Source organism: Pelobates fuscus, chromosome 7, assembly GCF_036172605.1.
Source record: "Pelobates fuscus isolate aPelFus1 chromosome 7, aPelFus1.pri, whole genome shotgun sequence".
NCBI classification, from domain to species: Eukaryota; Metazoa; Chordata; class Amphibia; order Anura; family Pelobatidae; genus Pelobates; species Pelobates fuscus.
In genome coordinates, this window is record NC_086323.1 from 161912397 (window position 1) to 161932081 (window position 19685).

The window sequence follows — 19685 nt, forward strand, 5'->3', positions numbered from 1 at the left end:
AACCATACACCAAACTGAACCACAACAGAACCACCACTGATGAAACCTCCAGGGTGAAAATTCTCTTGTTTAGCATAATAAAATTAATCATTTTAAATATAAATTTTATCTATTTAAAAATTCTTTTTATTTTTTTTGGCTTCCTAATCAACATATATCCCAGGTGGGGATCATACCACGAAAGCGCTTTATACTAGAACAGGTCTATGCTCTAGTTCATGTGAGTAAGATACCTACCTCTTCATATATGCACTACCACTTTGATATACATATTGCACTACTGGATATTCCAATTTTTGTCTTCACATATTCGAGACACAGATAAAGTCTACCACCACTGTAGCTGAAAATATATCGAGTGACAGGGATTGTACCGTCTACGCCCTACACAGCAGAGCTCTAAATTGTGATTCAGTTTTTGCTATAACAGTCTACTTCACTGTGTTAAAGTCATACTGCACTATTATGGTCTTTTTCCTTTTTCTTTGAGATACCATGCACTGTGTAACAGCCAAAGACTTCACAGACTTTTAACAAAAAAGTATGTACATATGATTTATATTTTTGTACATTACTGTGTTTTAAGGCACGGTTTTCTATTTTTTTTGTATTTGTCTTTTGCTATGATACGTTGCCTACAGTGCCCTGGCGCCATTCCCTTCTTTAATATCAGAATGTTTAAGAATGCCACTGGTAATACATAACACTTCAGTCAGTCATGGCCAAGTAATGTAGATTGTCTGAGCGTGCTGGAGGGTGTTAGCCCAGCGCTCACAGGCAAGGTCGTTCATGTTGGTAAAACTCATCATGATAATGCAGTTGCTAATTATTAATGGTGGTGCAGTCTTTGGGCACCAAGAAGAGCCACAATTCATATATAACCATTCATATGCTGCTTTATTCTAACTCAAGGGAGAGCAGTAAGGTACTCTAGGCAACATAAACACCACTCTAGAGTGGCCCTTTAAGTTTAAATTTATCATATTGGCTTTCAGAACAAACTTTTATAAAACCAAACAGAAATCCTTTGAATGTACAGAAGATAAAACTATTTTATATTTGTCTATATGGAGTGCTGGATAATCGCACTCTCTTACCTGAGAGTGAAATTTTAAAACCGCGGCCAACAGCTATTGGGGGAACAGAACCTCAGAACAGCATAAAATCGAGGTAATTGCTCCTGATACAGAAAATTAAAAATGTTAATTGTAACCATTTAAAACCACCCCCCAACAATAATAATATAATAATCAACAATAATGGATACAATCTCCATTTCACATTCTGGAAGAAGCATTTGATACTGCAACTATTGCTACTGTGTTAAGAATATTTTTTCACGTAAGACGCAATTTATAATATTTTTTTCTTGACAAAGACGTAAAAAAAAATTATAAGATAATATATATATCTCTCACAATAAGTAACATTTTCTACAGATAATATGGAAATAATCAAATAACAGATGGAGGCAACGAATCCTACAAAAATTTCATTTGTGCTTTTAGAAAAAAGATTTTTCAAGCCCATGCTAAACATAGTATAACATTTCTAATTTGGTAACATCCCATACAGGACAGACTCAAAGTCATCATACTGTGCGTGATGATGCCATATCTGAAGACCTCAAATTTTCAAGGGACTGTCAACACAGCATGGCTTAGGCAAAATGTAAACAGTGCACATTCTAAGGGGGGAAAAAAAAAAAAACATTCAACAGGAAGTTGTTTTGGTCAAAAACAAACAATCTATAGCTTTTAAAGAGCTAGGAGCATGCTAAAGTTGGCTTTTTTTTTATAGCATTTAAAAAAAAAAACTCAAACATTTTCTATGATATATTCACAAGTGTTTATTATTGAAAAATATACATTTTATATAGCCTGTAAACATTGACTTGATGTCACAGACTAATAGGACTTTACAATAAACACAGATTTAAATATCAAGGTAATCCTAAATTGCACCCTAATGTTCACCTGTACCAGTGGGATAGCACCAGAGCTTAACCCTTTCACATAGATAATAATAAAAAAAATACGTATCTAAAGCAATACATAGATGGTTCTCCCTCCTGAGTAGCTGCACTAAAATGTAACAGCATTCGCCAAGGAGAACCATCTACATTATTCCTTTAGATAAGTTCTTTTTTTTCTCTTAATGGGACTTTCCACCTGATTTTGGAAAACTTATAATATTCCATTTGTAAAGCATATATACAATAAGAGAATTAGAATCATTGGTGATCAGAAACCAAGACTTTAACAGTCCCTTCCATGACGGTGCGCTGATATTGAGGGACAACACAAGATACAGTAATAAAAGCCAGGGATCGCTTTAAAGTTTTAACTTGTGCTCTAGCAACAACTTCTTCCCCAGCATACAGTGGTGCAGGGAAGCAGATTTCTTGTGATATGAGTACACAACCGTGACCAGGCATTTTAGTTCCCAAGACTGCTGATATTAGACCATTGAGCAAAACTCCATGGACGACAGTTCTCCCGAATCTTGTGTTTTTAGCAAAAGTCTCATCCAGGTGCAGTGGGTTTGTGTCACCAGTCAACTGAGAGAAGATTTCAATATCGTTTTGAGTAAAGATTTTGGACAGCTCTGCAGAGTCCCCGACTTGAAGGTGTAAAAGACGGTGTGGAACCAGGCTCTGAAAACAATTAGATATTGGTGGCTTTGTGAGAGCTTTGAGTGTTGGCCATTGGGAAGCCACGTTTGGAGTCAGCATCGATTTGAACATCCCGATTGTTAGCATGGTTACTGGAGATTAATACGAAATTATCCAAGATCCAGTTCTCTGCTGTTACCAGCTAATGCCAACAAGAAAGGGGAGGTCTAAATGATAAGAAAAAGCGAAAAAAAATACTCACAATGCATTCTAACAAAACATGATTGACATACTGGAACAGTAAGTGAAGAGGGCCCTGTCCAAACAAACTTACAATCTAAAAGGATGAGGGAGAGCTGCACAAAGGGAATTAAGTGATCATTATGTACTGTGAGATGTGGGGGTGTTTGGAAGGAAGGAGCACAGTACGTGGGAGACAGCAGAGGAAGGAAATAAGCCTTAAGGGATGAGGGGAGAGCCTCTCTAAATATAGTGGTTTTTAGGGATTTCTTTAAGGATAAATATATACTTTGGGGTTTATTCACTATACTCAAAATACATTGTAGTAAATTAAAAGCTAAATTAATCTAAGCAAAAATATCCAACATTTGCTTCCTTCCCTCCCCTCGGAGTTCAAATATGCAATTTCTGCCTACATTGTACCATTTAGATTTCAATGAATAGACCCTACTGTTATCTGTACAACTCTAATTTTTAATGTACATTTCTTTATGAATAGGTAACTACTGATTGGCTTAGATCAGATCATCAGCTGGCTGCTCTAAGCCAATCAGTGGTGCCCTCTGCATGGCAACATTCTGTGCTTTCTGATGCTGCACTTTACAGACCGGATGTGGGCAGGGAGAACAAAGACCGGTGCTGGGGAGAAAATTTTGGGGTTAAACAGTTCATGTAATGCAAGCGATCTCCAGGCACCATAACAACTATTTCAATTAAGTTGTTAAGGTGCCGGAGTGTTCCATTAAATCTATATAGGTTCTTTGGACTGGGTAGGATCCTTGATTTGCATTTGTTTAAAGCCAACCATTTGGGAAAACCAATGCCTTCACAAAGAATAATACAGGCCAGACACAACAGTATAGTGGGCTTCTAGGAGAACCATTACCTGTATCACTCGAACTGCACACTCTCGGCTCTGATACTGCCCCAACAGTGTTAGTGCAGTCCACAGTTTCACCAGTCCACTAATTAAGAATAAATAAGAACACAGTTAAAAATCACTACACAGGAACAAATTGGGCAAAAAAAAATATCTTCAAAATGAATTGTTTGGGGGTGGAGGGGAGTCATTTTGCAATGGTCATATGACATCTCTAGGCACCTGAACCCACTCCAGCATGTAAGCTATATTTCAATACCCCATCAAATGTTTCCAAAATATAGATGACCAGTAATTCAAAACCGCTTCCAACACCAGACAAACATTCTGGGGCCAACAATATTTATGCCACTTATTCTGTGTTTAGTTCCATAAATGAAATATATATATATTATACCTGCAGATAGAGTTTCCCTTTCTAGGTTTTACTTTGCTCCAAAACTCTACCCTTGGGCATTAAGAAGATTTTTTTTATACCTGCTACTTATTCTTAGTATAGCACAGAGTGTCTTTTCATCATATTTCAACAGGTCCAAAGGAAAAGATGCTCCCACCTGAAAAGAAGCAGCCACAAAACAGCATAAACAACAAAGTTAGGAACAAATTCTCATAAACTAGTAGAAAAGAAAAATTAAAGTTTTGTTTTTTTTTTTTTAATTCTGTTGCAAGTAGCGTACTGGCAAATATGAGAAGGCTTGAAATAACTAAAAAGAAGTGAAAAATGAGTAACCGTGACCTAATCTTGTAAACATAAATAAATGGAACAGTGTTCAAACATAATTGAATTTAACGTAATCTGAACAAAAGTATACCAATAAAAACAAGTAAATGATTGACAAAGCATTGCAAGTTAGAGATGTGGTGCATTTTACAAATAACTTATTTTGTAGAAGAAAAAACTTTTTTTTTTTAGGAATCACAGAATATTTTTAAGTAAGTATTATTTATTTGTGCTCTGACTGCACTGGTATAAGACAACAGGCCTAAAGCCTAGTACCAGAGATAGGTTTATGAATATCAGTTTGTCCATAGACTTTAGTAGTGGAACTGCTATTCAAGCAGAAAAAGGTACCAAACTACTAAAAATACATAAAACAGCAAACCTACTGAATAGTGTGCCCTCTGAAACACCAATACAATAGTACAACAAAAAGAAATACCGTATATACTCGAGTATAAGCCGACCCGAATATAAGCCGAGGCCCCTAATTTTACCCCAAAAAACTGGGAAAACTTATTGACTCGAGTATAAGACTAGGGTGGGAAATGCAGCAGCTACTGGTAAATTTCTAAATAAAATTAGATCCTAAAAAAATTATATTAACTGAATATTTATTTACAGTGTGTGTATATAATTAATGCAGTGTGTGTGTGTGAGTGCTGTGTGTGTGTATGCAGTGTGTGTGTATGCAGTGTGTGTGTATGCAGTGTGTATGAGTGCAGTGTGTATATAATGAATGGAGTGCAGTGTGTGTGTGTATGAGTGCAGTGTGTGTATAATGAATGCAGTGCAGTGTGTATGCATGAGTGCAGTGTGTGTGCATGAGTGCAGTGTGTGTGCATGAGTGCAGTGTGTGTGCATGAGTGCAGTGTGTGTGTGTATGAGTGCAGTGTGTATGAATGCAGTGTGTGTGTGTATGAATGCAGTGTGTGTGTGTATGAATGCAGTGTGTGTGTATGAGTGCAGTGTGTGTATGAGTGCAATGTGTGTATAATGAATGCAGTGCAGTGTGTATATGAGTGCAGTGTGTATGCAGTGTGTGTATAATGAATGCAGTGCAGTGTGTGTATATGAGTGCAGTGTGTATATGAGTGCAGTGTGTGTGTGTATGAATGCAGTGTGTATATAATGAATGCAGTGCAGTGTGTGTATGAGTGCAGTGTGTATGCAGTGTGTGTATAATGAATGCAGTGCAGTGTGTGTATATGAGTGCAGTGTGTGTGAGTGCAGTGTGTATGAATGCAGAGCATTGGTGGGGGGTGGGCATTTTATTAATTATTATTTAATTATTATTTTAATATTTTTTTTAAATGTTATTTTTTTTTAGGTAACTATTTTTTTTAATTTTGTTATTATTTGTATTATTATTTTTATGTTATTATTTTAATTATTTTTTGTTTTATTATTAATATTTGTATTTTTTCGTCCCCCCTCCCTGCTTGTTAGCTGGCCAGGGAGGGGGGCTCTCACTCCCTGGTGGTCCAGTGGATGGGCTGTAGGAGGGGGCTGTCAGGAAGCTGTTACTTACCTTCACCGCAGCTCCTGTCAGCTCCCTTCTCTCTTCTCCGGTGCGTGCAGCTCCCAGGTCAGCTCCCTCTGCAACTCTCGCGGCCGCGCGGAGCGTTGCCACGGTAACCCGTGGCAACGCTCTGACCCCGCGGCTCTCGCGAGAGTTGCAGAGGGAGCTGACCTGGGAGCTGCACGCACCGGAGAAGAGAGAAGGGAGCTGACAGGAGCTGCGGTGAAGGTAAGTAACAGCTTCCTGACAGCCCCCGGTCCATGTCTGTATTATGGCAATGTAAATTGCCATAATACAGACAACTGACTCGAGTATAAGACGAGTTAGTGTTTTTCAGCACAAAAAATGTGCTGAAAAACTCGTCTTATACTCGAGTATATACGGTAAGTAGGAATGCAAAACAGGTGAAATGATCACTTCTAAGGTGTAAATAAAAATTATATACAACCTTATAATAACGTAGTGGACGATATCTATAGAAAAATATATAAATCGCACATAGTGTAATAAAACTGGGGGACTTGCTTGTTATGCTTTTAACACCACCTTGTAGTGGATTATATGCTGTTTTACCTGGACCTTTTTGTAAGTGCACTATATAATAAATTATTTGAAGTTTTATTTCCATCTGCACTATTATGTGGTTTCTTTACCTTACAAGTGTTAAAGAAGACGTCCTAGTTTACCCTGAAGACCACTTCTGATTAAGGATGATGGGCCTGATAGTCACTGATATTTTGTGAGTTTTATATATTCACCCTGCGTGTCGAACTGCTATTCAGTCTGAAACATTAAAGAATTACACCAACCAATATAAGTGGTTTAATAAACCTCGGATTTAGTTGGCGTAATCCTTGCTGGCATGGCCCTCGGTGAAAAAGAAAAAAAGAGGGTAAATGAACTTGTGATTTCTCACTGAAGCTAAGTTCTACTTGTAATACAATCTCTCACTGCAGAGGGAGGCACCATTGGTAACCTGTTGTCAGCGTGCTATGCACTACTCCGGCGATAGATCCCTATTTTTTCACAAAAATGAATACAGTAGATATTGTTGAAATCTGACAAGTGAGTAATGAAAGTCATAAATACCTCTCCATGCAGTGTCTTTAAAGCTGTAACAATCAATAACTTAAACTGTGCAGCATTCAACTGGATCCTTTCTTCTTGGAACACACTGCAGAACAAACAATGCTATTAGTACCTGGTATGGACTTTGGTGCTGTAGGTAAGTTCAGTGACACTTACAGCTGGATCTTCATGTAGTGGTACTCTGAAAAATTTTTCATCACTACCCGCTCATAGCTGGAAGGCTCTGGTACATTTGATTGTTCTCGCATGTTTAAATAATACCTGAATTAAAAAAAAAAAAAAAAAAAAAAGGCATTACAAAACCCAAATCTTTTAACACTATAGCAAGTATTATATCATTTTATTTCAGATTTACAAACATCATTTAGCTTTCAAATGTGCACCTGAGAAGTTGCTCACTAAACATATACAATATAACCCTTATGCTTTTTAAACTGTCCCCAAAATTAACATGCGTGATGGGAAAAGGAAATGTGCAGCATGTATGGAAACAGAGGGAAAGTTCTGATACAAAGATACATGAGGAGGAACTACCATATTGCCTATTTTTTAATATTTGTTCCTCATCCCAAAGCCCAGGGAATGAGGCAAGTAGTGAGCATAAAAGCAGTCCTCCCAATCCAATTTTCAAGCCCTCAAGCACCACTCTTGGGTAAGGTTAAGGTTTCCAAGGGAAAATATATTTAGTGACCTTACATGTTCTTAACAGAATTCAAGCATATTTAAGTTGGTTGTATTTACACTCCCAAGATACTAATTCCAACATAGTTCATCATAAATACACACACATTCTAGGGATTGACTGATTATCGGTCCGGCCGATATTATCGGCCGATGTTCTGAATGTTCAGCAATATCGGTATCGGCCTATAAAGATACTGATATTGCCGACAGGGCGATGGGGCGGAGCTTAGCATACAGCAGGGCTAAATGTGGCCCGAACTGTTAAGTGTAGGGTAAGCTAGAAGGAGTCCATGCTCCCCATTGATCTACTCCAGTGCCACTACTACCCCATCTACCCCAGTGCCCTTCCAACCCCATCTACCCCAGTGCCCTTCCAACCCCATCTACCCCAGTGCCCTTCCAACCCCATCTACCCCAGTGCCCTTCCAACCCCATTTACCATAGTGCCCCTACTGCCCAGTGTCCCTGCTCCCAAGCTGCCCCTACGACCCCATCCACCCCAGTGCCCCTGCTCGCCTATCTACCCCAGTGCCCCTGCTCGCCTATCTACCCCAGTGCCCCTGCTCGCCTATCTACCCCAGTGCCCCTGCTCGCCTATCTACCCCAGTGCCCCTACTCGCCTATCTACCCCAGTGCCCCTACTCGCCTATCTACCCCAGTGCCCCTACTCGCCTATCTACTCCAGTGCCCCTACTCGCCTATCTACCCCAGTGCCCCTACTCCCCATCCGGCATAGTGCCCCTGACACAAAAACACACACACACACTGCATTCACTAATCAAATACTCTCACTGTATCCACTACACACACACACACACACACACACACACACACACACACACACATATATATTCTTGAAAACATAAACAATTCTGACTGGCATGCCTATTTTGTGCATTTACCTTAATAAAAAAAGATTTGCAAAAAGTTAAAATAAACATGTTCAGTTAATAGTAGTTTTGTGTAGAAATAGTTTTTTTTTTTTTTTTTTTAAACGGTAAATGTACAGAATATCGGTATTAGTAAATTATCGGCCTGAAAGTTCACAGATTGACAGATTATCGGTATCGGCAATAAAAAAAAAAATCAATATCGGTCGATCCCTATTCCAGTGTTCAATGGTCAAAAAAAAAAAATCTACTTTCTAATGAACTGTACTAAAGGGCCAAATGCAAAAACAACTACAGCCCAGCCACGATCAGTTAGCTCCCCTGAGCCGTGCACTGTAGGATTAGTTTATTGGCTGAGAGCATCAGTTGTGCATGCTCAGCTAGGCTCTGCACCAAAATGGGTACCTCAGTGTTGCAACTTTGATCTGTCAATATAGTGCTTCTCTAGGAGAAGTATTGGGTACATTTACATGCTTATGGGGGATGAAGAAATGGAGCACAAAGGTTGACTTTTCTCAGAAACAGCACTGATTTATACCATATGGCTGCAGGGGCAGCATCTAAGCCCTAAAATCACTTAACATAAAGTGATATTGGTATCCTGCCATCATGACTGTTAAATCCAATGCTTCTCATTGAGAAGCATTGGGGACATCCAGTAAGTGCAAGTGCAGCCTTCACTGTGCGCTAAGAATCCGGTGCTTCTCAGTAGAAACCACTAAATTCACTGCTTCACTATGAGAAGTGGTGTTTAGTGGTGTTTTATTGGTGTTTAGAACCCCTGATGAACTTAAAACATTTGATTTCCGATACCTAAAAGAGAAATTGCAGCTTGTGGCTGTCAGTCTGTCATTACAGGAGTGTTCACAACACAAATGTAAACATTGTCGTTTCTCAGGAATGGCAATGTTTTACATTATGTAAGTAAGGGAAAAACACCTATGCACCAAACCACTACCTTAATCCAAATATTAAAAACTGTAAGCTTTATTAACTAACCTTCAAATTGCAGGGAATTAAAGTTTGAATAGCAAAAAACAGCTAAACTGTGATGAGCTGACGATTATTTGGCATTTTGCCTGAATGATAACCATTAAATGACCAACTTCCCAAAATCAAAGAGTTACCAAGGGAAGGTGAAATCAATGTAATTGTCCTGAAAAGCATATTAAATAAAGCCACTATAGAGATTGTTATAATCGCTAGTAAAATTCTCATGGAGTTGCAGGGCACGAAGGGAATGGATACATTTATTTTTTTTAAATCACTTATTTGCCAGATTGGTAAACTCATCATTACAACCACTATAGACCACCGCCTCCTAAATCAATTCATAACAGCACTCACCACGTTCGATTAGAATACACAGCTTCCCAAATTCGATGAGTCGCTCGAACACATGGTACTATGATGGAATGTCAGTCCCTCACGTTTAACATTCCCCTCAGCAACAATGCTCGTTATTTTGAGTTCCGCTAACTCCAGTTACTCAGCACATTTTAAACACAGAATAATATTAATAATTCTGGGTCAAATATGTAAACAAAATAAAATGTTTTCAAGTGGTTGCATACAATTACATACAAGTACCATCCACCTCACATTTAAAGGAGTTGGTCTGTAAAATTAAACAATTTCAAGTGTAATGATTTATAGTATATTCAATACCCATGCCATTTGAATTCATCATCTCTCATTACGTTCTAGCCAACTCGCAATTTTTTTATCACCTAAACTATTGATACCGGAGAAACTGACGGAAGCCAAGCACAGAGAGATGGACACAGGTTTCTTCAGGAAGGAAGAGATTCTTTATTGGATCACCGATCGGGACTAGCGTCACCAAAATACAGCAAAGTCTGAGCCCCGGACAATAGTGCAGGCTCCTTATATAGGCATATAACTCCTCCCATATTAAGCTCCACCCGCACATTCCCTTGACCAATCAACACAAATAAGAATTAACTTCCTGTTTGACCGCATGGCTTGTCCAGCACAATGGAGGAGGGGGAATACTATATCCTGTATTCTTGCACATGCTCCGTACACTACTGATCGTATCTTGCCTCGTGCAACCAACTGAGCGATACGTCAGCATATGTACGTACACATGCCACGTGGTAATCTCGGCCTACTAAATTTATTTTTACCGAGATTCCACCACATTCCCCCCTTTGATGCCTCTTGATATTTTACAATTACTTGAGGCATCACATAACCTTAGTTTTGCTTACACCGCAAGTTACCTTGAACCAGACCAGACTTATCTTATGATGTGAATCTTTTAACACTCATCTTCCTGCATTGGTTCTCCCTGATCTAAAGCCTTATACTTATATATCGCCATTATCTGTGCAGCAGCCTTCCTCTCTGCTATACTTCCTATCAGGCTTTGCACAGACCTAACTACTAAGGGTATAAGACACGGTAGGAGTAGACACAACAGTAAAATCAGTAGGACTCCACCTACCACTGCCTTAAGCCCTCCAAACCATTCATACCAGCTACCAAACCAACTACTTGGATTGTACCCTTTCCATACCTGAGTAGGCACATGCGCTAGTTTAACCATATGGCTAGTAAGCTCAGCTATTGCTTGCCCTTCGTCGTCTATTTGAAGACAGCAATTGCTTAGGTTAAACTTCCCACATACACCTCCCTCTACTGCCAAAAGGTAATCCAAGGCTAATCTATTTTGGTAGACTGCTGTCCTCATCCTGGTGTTATGCTTCGCTAGAAGATTGAGCGCTTGTGATGTCTCATTAGTGATAATCTCAACCACCGCCTGTAATCTTATAATACGGTTGAGCATATAAATAGGGGTTCTATAACCAAAAGTACCATCCTCAGCCCACGTGGCTGGCCCATAATAGTCTATGATACGCTGGGGAGGCCATTCATTATCTTCCCAGGTGCCTATCTCTATGGGTCCCCTTTTCTTCCTATGATTCACATCATACACTTTAACACCTAAAGTCTCACCTGTTTCAATCGGTAACAAGAAGAAGGATGGTTTGAGCATACCCAACACACATGCCCCTTCCCAGTCCTGTGGCAGCTCCGAGTAGGCTTTCTTACCACAGATCCAGTACAAATTTGCTGGGGCTCTCCAGGTAGATGTGATGAATAGATCAAACCACACATCCTTTAAATTGGCATATCTAGCAAACGGGTTAGATGGTTCTGAGACATTTGAAGCCGACCACCAAGTTGTATTCTTTGTATCATCATCATAAGCTTTTTGCCCTAGACAAGTTAATTCTCCTACAGAAGTATTATACATTATTCCTTTCCTTGCTATGCAAACATAACCTATGATGGAGGTCTTTAATCTCCACTCAGATTTACCTCTAACACTCATATGATAATCGGCTTGTGTAGATATTAGTTGGTCAACTGCCTCAGAACCGGACATTACCTCCTTTGCTTCCCAAGGCCATTGGTCTCCCATGTTAGTACCTCCACACACATAGCAGTTGGTAACATTAAGACTACCGGCAATACTTTCAGCTAAATCGATGAACAGGTTTTTAGCATTATGGGGGATCTTATTATCTATGCTCATCTCTTCATAAAAGGAATGGTATACTTGATGAGTCTGGGAGGATACCGTATCAGTCTCTATCCCTATAAACAATAATGTCCCAGGATCTAAACCCGTCCCGTATATCTGAAACCCAAATAAATTGCCATACTTATCTAAGAACTTGTCGGGGTTATTAATAAGTATATGGACTGGGTTACATTCCATAGACTTACAATATGGGCTAGTCGGCAACTTAGTCACTATCATGTCTTTGTCTACTGTCTGTCCCCAAGTCGCCCACCCCACACAAGACCAATATGGACAGAAGTTATAGTCTTTATTTGGGCATCTAGGACTCACATATTTATTTTTGCTACTGGGACAAATGTATTTATCGTTAGACCCATACGTCCTCTCCCATCTAAGATCCCCACATACATTCCACGGCTTTCTACCACTCGATATCGCTTTACACGCATCAAATAGCAGAACACCCGAAGAATGTACGGATTCTAACACCGTCTTATTAATTAGGGTCCCCTGAGGATCTCCATTCCTGAGAGTCAACCAAATTGTACGAGGCTGATACTCCGGACTGAAGCACTTAGGTTCTCCTACTCCTAAATGGCACACACTATAATCTATATTTAAGTATCTACATCTCGATACATCTCCTTTACACTCGTATTGTGAATGCCAGATTAGGGTTTGGGAAATATGGTTACCTGTTCTCGTAGTCTTAATGCATACCTCACAGCTAGGAGTGTCGGTACCTCTACCTTCCTGAATATAAAAACACATGTAAATAAACACAATCAAAAGCACATCTTTCGCCGTCATCCTCAGTCTTCGTCCGTGCGATGGAACCTCAGCTTCCAGGATGTGAGGGCTGCAGGGAATGGAGTTCTGCTCGTCTTCACAGGTGTCCCTTCGAGACTTTCCTGGCTTATACACTATGTGATGGTAAGCGGACAGGCTTTATTATGGCCTTCTCACTCACACCTGTAACAATAAAATTTGTAATCCACAATAATTCCTCGTTACTCCGACTGAGTAGTGCGTTTCAACCGGATCTTGCAGGGATTCTCTGGATCTGCTGTAACTTGCCAAGAATCGACTGCTGCTGGTTTAACCCTGGAGTGATGTATCCACGGAGTCACTTCTGCTACTTTTATCGCTGTAGGGGTAGACAAAAGAACAACATAAGGACCTCTCCACTTGGGCCCTAACGGTACATTATTCCACTCTTTAATCCACACTTGGTCTCCTGGATGATAACTATGAACAGGGGGATAAATATTCACAGGTAATCTATCTTGTACCCATTTCTGTACCTCCTCCATAGTCTTACCCAACTCTACAACCTGCTGCCGGGTAATTCCTTCTCCCAACTGACTCAAGTCCCCCCTTAAGTTACCAAGTACGGGAGGTGGTCGCCCATACATAATTTCAAAAGGAGAGAGGCCCATCCTTCTGGTAGGGGTACTGCGGATTCGCAATAGAGCTATAGGTAAGAGAACGTTCCACTTAAGTTGGGTTTCCTGACACATTTTAGCCAACTGGTTCTTTATAGTTCTATTCATTCTCTCTACCTTACCAGAACTCTGGGGTCTATATGCAGTATGAAGCCTCCACTTTATACCAAGCATATGAGTCAGTTGTTGTAGGCACTGGTGAACAAAAGCTGGACCATTGTCCGATCCTATAGAACAGGGTAGTCCATATCGGGGTATTATTTCTCGTAGCAGGAATCTCACAACTTCTCCTGCTTTCTCTGTACGAGTAGGACATGCTTCTACCCAGCCTGAATAGGTGCACACAATTACCAGCAGGTAACGATGTCCACCCGATTTAGGCATCACTGTAAAGTCTATTTGTAGATCGGACATGGGGAGTCCCCCCATAAACTGGACTCCTGGTGGCTTTACTGGTCCTTGTCTTGTATTATTCTTAGCACACGTTACACATCTACGTACAATGGCCTGAGTCAAGTTGGACAATCTTGGTATGTAGAAATGTTTTCTAAGAGATTCTTCAGTACTGTCTCTCCCAGAATGTGTCCCGTTGTGATAATTTTGGACAATTTCTACCGCTAGCGATGCTGGTATAACTATTCTTCCATCTTCTAGCTGATACCACTTGTTCTCCAGATACTTTCCCGGTTCAGTCTTTAACCACTCCTCTTCTTGAGCTGTATAAACTGGAGTCCATTGAGACAGTGGGGTTGGTATTAGAGCAGCTATATGCCCCACATACTCCTGTCTTCCTGATTCAGCAGCACGCTTAGCTGCACTATCTGCCATCCGATTTCCCTTGGTTACATCACCATCTCCTCTCAGATGCGCTCGACAATGTATGATACCGACTTCTTTCGGCTCCCACACTGCTTCCAATAGTTGTAGGATTTCAGCTGCGTATTTGATTTCTTTGCCTTCTGAATTCAGTAGTCCTCTTTCTTTATACAAAGCTCCGTGGGCATGAGTGGTTAAGAACGCATACTTAGAGTCCGTATAGATATTCACTCTTAAACCTTCAGCCAATTGTAACGCTCGTGTTAGTGCTATTAATTCTGCCTTTTGTGCTGATGTTCCTTTCGCCAGTGGCCGAGCTTCTATCACCTTGTCTATTGTTGTCACTGCATATCCTGCATAGCGGATCCCTTCTTTTACATAACTACTGCCGTCGGTATAATATTGAACATCGGGGTTCTGGATGGGAAAATCACGAAGATCTGGTCTACTTGAGAATACTTCATCCATTACTTCCAAACAATCATGTTGACTTTCAGTAGGTTGTGGCAAAAGGGTAGCTGGATTTAAGGTGTTTACAGTCTCTAAATGCACTCTTGGGTTTTCACACAACATTGCTTGATACTTGGTCATACGGCTGTTACTAAACCAATGATTTCCTTTGTAATCCAACAACGTCTGTACTGCATGTGGGACTCGTACATAAAGTTCTTGACCCAGAGTGAGTTTATCGGCTTCAGCTACTAGCAGGGCGGCTGCAGCTACGGCTCTTAGACAAGGTGGAAGTCCGCTGGCCACTGCATCCAATTGCTTAGACATGTAGGCAACAGGTCTTTGCCATGATCCCAAGTACTGTGTCAATACTCCCACAGCCATTCTTCTTTGCTCGTGTACATATAAGTAGAATGGTCGTGTGTGATCAGGTAGACCTAATGCTGGGGCACTCATCAAAGCCTTCTTCACATCTTCAAATGCCGTTTGCTGTTCTTGGGTCCATAAGAAGGGGTCGTGCTCTGTACCTTTGATAGCTGCGTACAGAGGTTTTGCTAGTATCGCATAGCTGGGAATCCATATCCTACAGAAGCCTGCTGCCCCCAAGAATTCTCGCACTTGTCTTCTATTCTTGGGTATTGGTATTTGGCAGACAGCTTCTTTTCTCTCTGGCCCCATAATCCTTTGACCTTCAGAGATATGGAATCCCAGATACTTGACAGTTGGCAAACACAACTGAGCCTTCTTTCTAGACACCTTGTATCCTGCCTTCCAGAGAATGTGTAGTAGATCGTGCGTTGCTTGCTGACAAATTTCTTTTGTAACTGCTGCTATCAACAAGTCATCTACATATTGTAACAAGACACACTCTCCTGGGATGGACTCGAAATCCAGTAGATCTTGACTTAGGGCTGAGCCAAATAGGGTAGGTGAATTTTTAAACCCTTGGGGCAGTCTTGTCCAAGTCATTTGGCGTTTTGAGCCCGTTACAGCGTTCTCCCATTGGAAAGCGAAAATACATTGACTTTCTGCGGCAATTCGGAGGCAAAAGAAGGCATCTTTGAGATCTAAGACTGTGAAGTAAGTAGCCCCGCCCGGAATTAAAGCGAGCAGGTTATATGGATTGGGTACAACTGGATGTATACTAACAACCGCATCATTGACTGCTCTTAAGTCCTGCACAGGTCGATACTCATCTGTACCGGGCTTTTGAACAGGCAGCAATGGGGTGTTCCAGGGGGAAGTACAGAATTTTAGGATACCATACCGTATGAACTTATCCAGATAGGATTGGATGTTCTTCTTAGCCTTCTGCGGAATGTGATATTGTCTTAGGCTCACTGGATAAACCCCATGTTTCAGTTCAATTTTTATTGGTGGAATATTGCGGGCCAGTCCTGGTGGGTTGTTCTCTGCCCAAACTCCTGGTATGTTAAACAATGTCTCATCACTCCTAGGGTTTTGGCTAGTCAACACTGTATAAAGTCGCCACTCTTCTTCCTTTGGTACGGATAAAGTCATAATACCTGAAGGTCCATTAAACTTCAAAGATGTTGTTCCATTTGGTAGGAACGTAATCTGCGCTTGTAATTTTGATAGCATATCACGTCCCAGCAATTGGACTGGACATTCAGGCATATAAAGGAATTGGTGTTTTACTACGTGGCCTCCCAATGTACAGAGTCGACTTTTAAGAACCGGTCTTTCAGCACTTCTTCCAGTTGCTCCTATCACAGTAATAGTCCTTCCAGATGGAGGAGCAACTAGATTAGTCACCACTGAATGTTCAGCACCAGTGTCGATCATGAATGCACTCCTTTTCCCCCCTATTGATACATCGACCATAGGCTCCGCTCGACCAAGGGGGATGGAGCCCGGTCGGTATCAATAGTCCTCCATGACCGTGTCAGCCAATCCTACGAAGTCCCTACCTTCTCTATCGCGGGACCTTTGCGCTGCTGGAATATACCTGTCTTCCCTAACACTTCCTCTGTTCCCATTACTCCCTCTATAACCATTACTCCCTCCGGGACCTCCTCTACCTCTCGCTCTGCCTCTAAAGTTTCCGTAGCCTGCCCTGGGTTGGTCTCTCTCGTACTGCTCTCTTTGCGGACATTCGTTCCTCCAATGCCCTTCTTCCTTGCAATACGCGCACTGATCCCTACTCAAAGGCTCCCTACTCCATCTATTATTGCCTCTATCTGGGCCCCGTTTATCTACGCCTGCGATTGCTACCGCTAGCATATCAGCCTTTTTACGCATCTTGCGCTCTTCCTCTTTCTTATTTTCTGTATCCCTGTTCATATAAACCTTATTTGCTACCTCCATTAGTTGGGTGATGGACATACCTGCAAACCCTTCTAACTTTTGTAGCTTGCGCTTAATATCTCCGTAAGCTTGGCTGACAAAGGCGGAGTTAACCATTCGGGAATTATCTGCGTCTTCCGGATTAAAGGGGGTATACAAGCGGTATGCCTCCAATAATCGGTCATAAAAGACACTGGGCGCTTCATCGCTTTTCTGAATCACCTCAACTGTCTTCGACATGTTAATGGCTTTCTTTCCTCCGGCTTTCATGCCAGCAATTATAGCGTCTCTATAGGCTCTGAGTTGAACCATATCAGCACCATTTACGTTCCAATCGGGATCAGTGTTGGGATAGTGTGTTGCGGCCCATGCTGCTGGATTAGCTTGGTTCAAAGCACGGGCTCTATCTTCTAATGCTTTAATGGCTGCTTGATTTATTCTTTTTTTTTTTTTTTTTTTTTAATTCTTTATTTTTGAAGTGCGCATAGTGATAACAATTGCTTATGAGGTACCCCGAAGGCAATCCTCTAGCTTGTTAGGTACAATTCGAACATAGGGGTAAACATGAGATCTTGCACACAAATTTTTGAAAAGTATGGAGATAAACCGTAAAAATGAACTTTGCTTAGAGAGTTTGAAAGGCATAGCAAATGGACAACGTTTAGGTTTTAGGCTAGTACATGTCGAGTGTTAAGGTTTCTAACAAGCTTTTCGATTAAGTGTACGCTTACAGGCTGTGTAGTATTAGTAGTCGTTTTACATATTCTATGCTAAACATGCATTTGATAAAGTTATTGATAAGTGAGCAGAGTTAGTTAGATTATGTTGATTATGCTTGGGTATCATTATTAAGAGTAACAATAGTTTCACCAGTATCAACAGCTTATCTAAGAAGGATTACACAGGTAAGTTAACGTGAATCTATAAACATGTTAAATTTTATCTAGAGTTAATCTTATGTGCCAGGTAAACGTTATAGCATATGAGGCACTAATATGGAGTCACAAACTGCCATTTTTGTGGGATGAGAGATCCGAGGCTTAGCTAAGATAGAAGTTGTGGAAGTTTAGATGAGGCCTGTGTGATAACAGATTTGTGACTCTGCATGTGTATAAGTTGCTGATTTACATGCTTTCCATGCCCGTCCTATGTGTTGTAGTTACTGTATGAGTGAGCGTGGAGCGTTAATAGGGCATGCATGGTTACCTACGATTAAACTAAACTTAAGTACAAGAAAAATAAACAAATAAGAACTTGCTGATACGACTTGGTTGAACTCAGGGGTATTACTTCTAAGGGCACAATAACCATAATTTAAAACCCGGTAGCTGGAAGCTAAGTGCATAGAAAGCAATACAGAGTCCTTTGAGTGTGCCACTGCCGTCTCTCTCTGAGAGGGGTTCGGAATATAGGTGCAGTCCCAGGATCATCTAGTTCCTGCCAGCGGCATAAATAGTGCGAGTGCATGAACTGTTGGTTGTACAGCTAGACATTCGTGGCATGCATATAGTTGTAGCAAAATTATAATGTCAAATCAAAATTGTAAAGCAAACATAAGTGGGCACAGAGTGATGCCAGTTGGTGTTTACTTGCGTACTGCGATACGATATAGGGGAGGTCCAGGTGCCAAGAACATGTCGCCAGGAAAAGTTTGGCTGTTAAGCCTGTGGGGTGTCCTTGAAGGATCAGCCTATGCCCTTAGGGTGCTGGATACTTCCCAGGTATGGATGGGAGTTCAATTTTTGGAGCGATTTCCCCGGTGTGCGGATGTCCTGCGCCTCTGTATCTCGTTGGTGTGCGCTGGGCGAAGAGTCAACTCTCCGGTTTGCGGCAGTGCTGAGGAGTGATGGATGTGCGCTGCGCTGGACGTTAGTTCTTGGGGTTGGTGAGTAGCTTGTGTGGGAGGCCTGTTTAGCAGTCGTGTTCTTTCGTGTGTGGGGGTCTTTATGTTCGCCCATACCATATGTCGCCGCCTCCCGCCCTGGGGCTCGATGGCGTTTGCGGGGTCTTGATTCTCTTCTGGGTGTTTGTAGCAGATGCCTGTAATGGCGCCTCCTGGTTACCGGACGGACCCATGTGGCCACTAATTTAATTGCCAGATGGCGAGCCATTCCTCGGTCGCTCAGCAGTGCCCAAAAGCCCGCACAGAGGCGGTCGAATTCCTCCAAGGGGTTCATGGCCGGCTTGGCCTGCGTGCCTTGCTGTTGGGGCTTCCGCTGGGCGGCCATCTTAGCCATTTCCCAGTGACCCGCTACCTGCTGTCTCCGTGCTGGCTTAAAAGGGCAATCCCCTCTGTGTCCTTGTCTTTGTGTCTTCAGGCTTTAGATGCCGGGATAACCCTCTCCGGCAGGGGGGGGGGAGGAAGTATGCCGGGCAGCTCCCCAGGTCAGTGGCTTCAGTCTCTCCCTTTGGCTGGGTAAGCCTCTGGTAGGCCTCAGGCCTATCCCCGGGTGGGGACCTCCGATTTCAGTCGG

General features: G+C 41.5%; 2 protein-coding genes across 2 annotated transcripts; both read right to left on the reverse strand.

Annotated features, from left to right (window-relative positions):
* Window positions 1–1830: 1830 nt before the first annotated feature.
* HTD2 (hydroxyacyl-thioester dehydratase type 2) lies at window positions 1831–2841 on the reverse strand. The gene has a single exon (XM_063427559.1). It carries the CDS (start codon window positions 2759–2761, stop codon window positions 2234–2236), a length of 528 nt encoding a protein of 175 aa, XP_063283629.1. The 5' UTR covers window positions 2762–2841; the 3' UTR covers window positions 1831–2233.
* Window positions 2755–10335, reverse strand: RPP14 (ribonuclease P/MRP subunit p14). The gene is made up of 6 exons (XM_063427560.1): window positions 9985–10335; window positions 7220–7324; window positions 7064–7148; window positions 4212–4288; window positions 3741–3819; window positions 2755–2841 (listed from the first exon to the last, which is right to left on the reverse strand). Exons 2-6 carry the CDS (start codon window positions 7309–7311, stop codon window positions 2785–2787), a joined length of 390 nt encoding a protein of 129 aa, XP_063283630.1. The 5' UTR covers window positions 7312–7324; window positions 9985–10335; the 3' UTR covers window positions 2755–2784.
* Window positions 10336–19685: the final 9350 nt, after the last annotated feature.

Coding starts and splice junctions, on each gene's coding strand:
- RPP14 (XM_063427560.1), bottom strand. CDS start 7,311: ATGCGAGAACAATCAAATGTACCAGAGCCTTCCAGCTATGAGCGGGTA. Junction 4,289..7,063: donor TAAAGACACTGCATGGAGAG/GTATTTATGACT, acceptor GCTTCTTTTCAG/GTGGGAGCATCTTTTCCTTT. Junction 2,842..3,740: donor GTGCAGTTCGAGTGATACAG/GTAATGGTTCTC, acceptor CTTATCATTTAG/ACCTCCCCTTTCTTGTTGGC.
- HTD2 (XM_063427559.1), bottom strand. CDS start 2,761: ATGCTAACAATCGGGATGTTCAAATCGATGCTGACTCCAAACGTGGCT.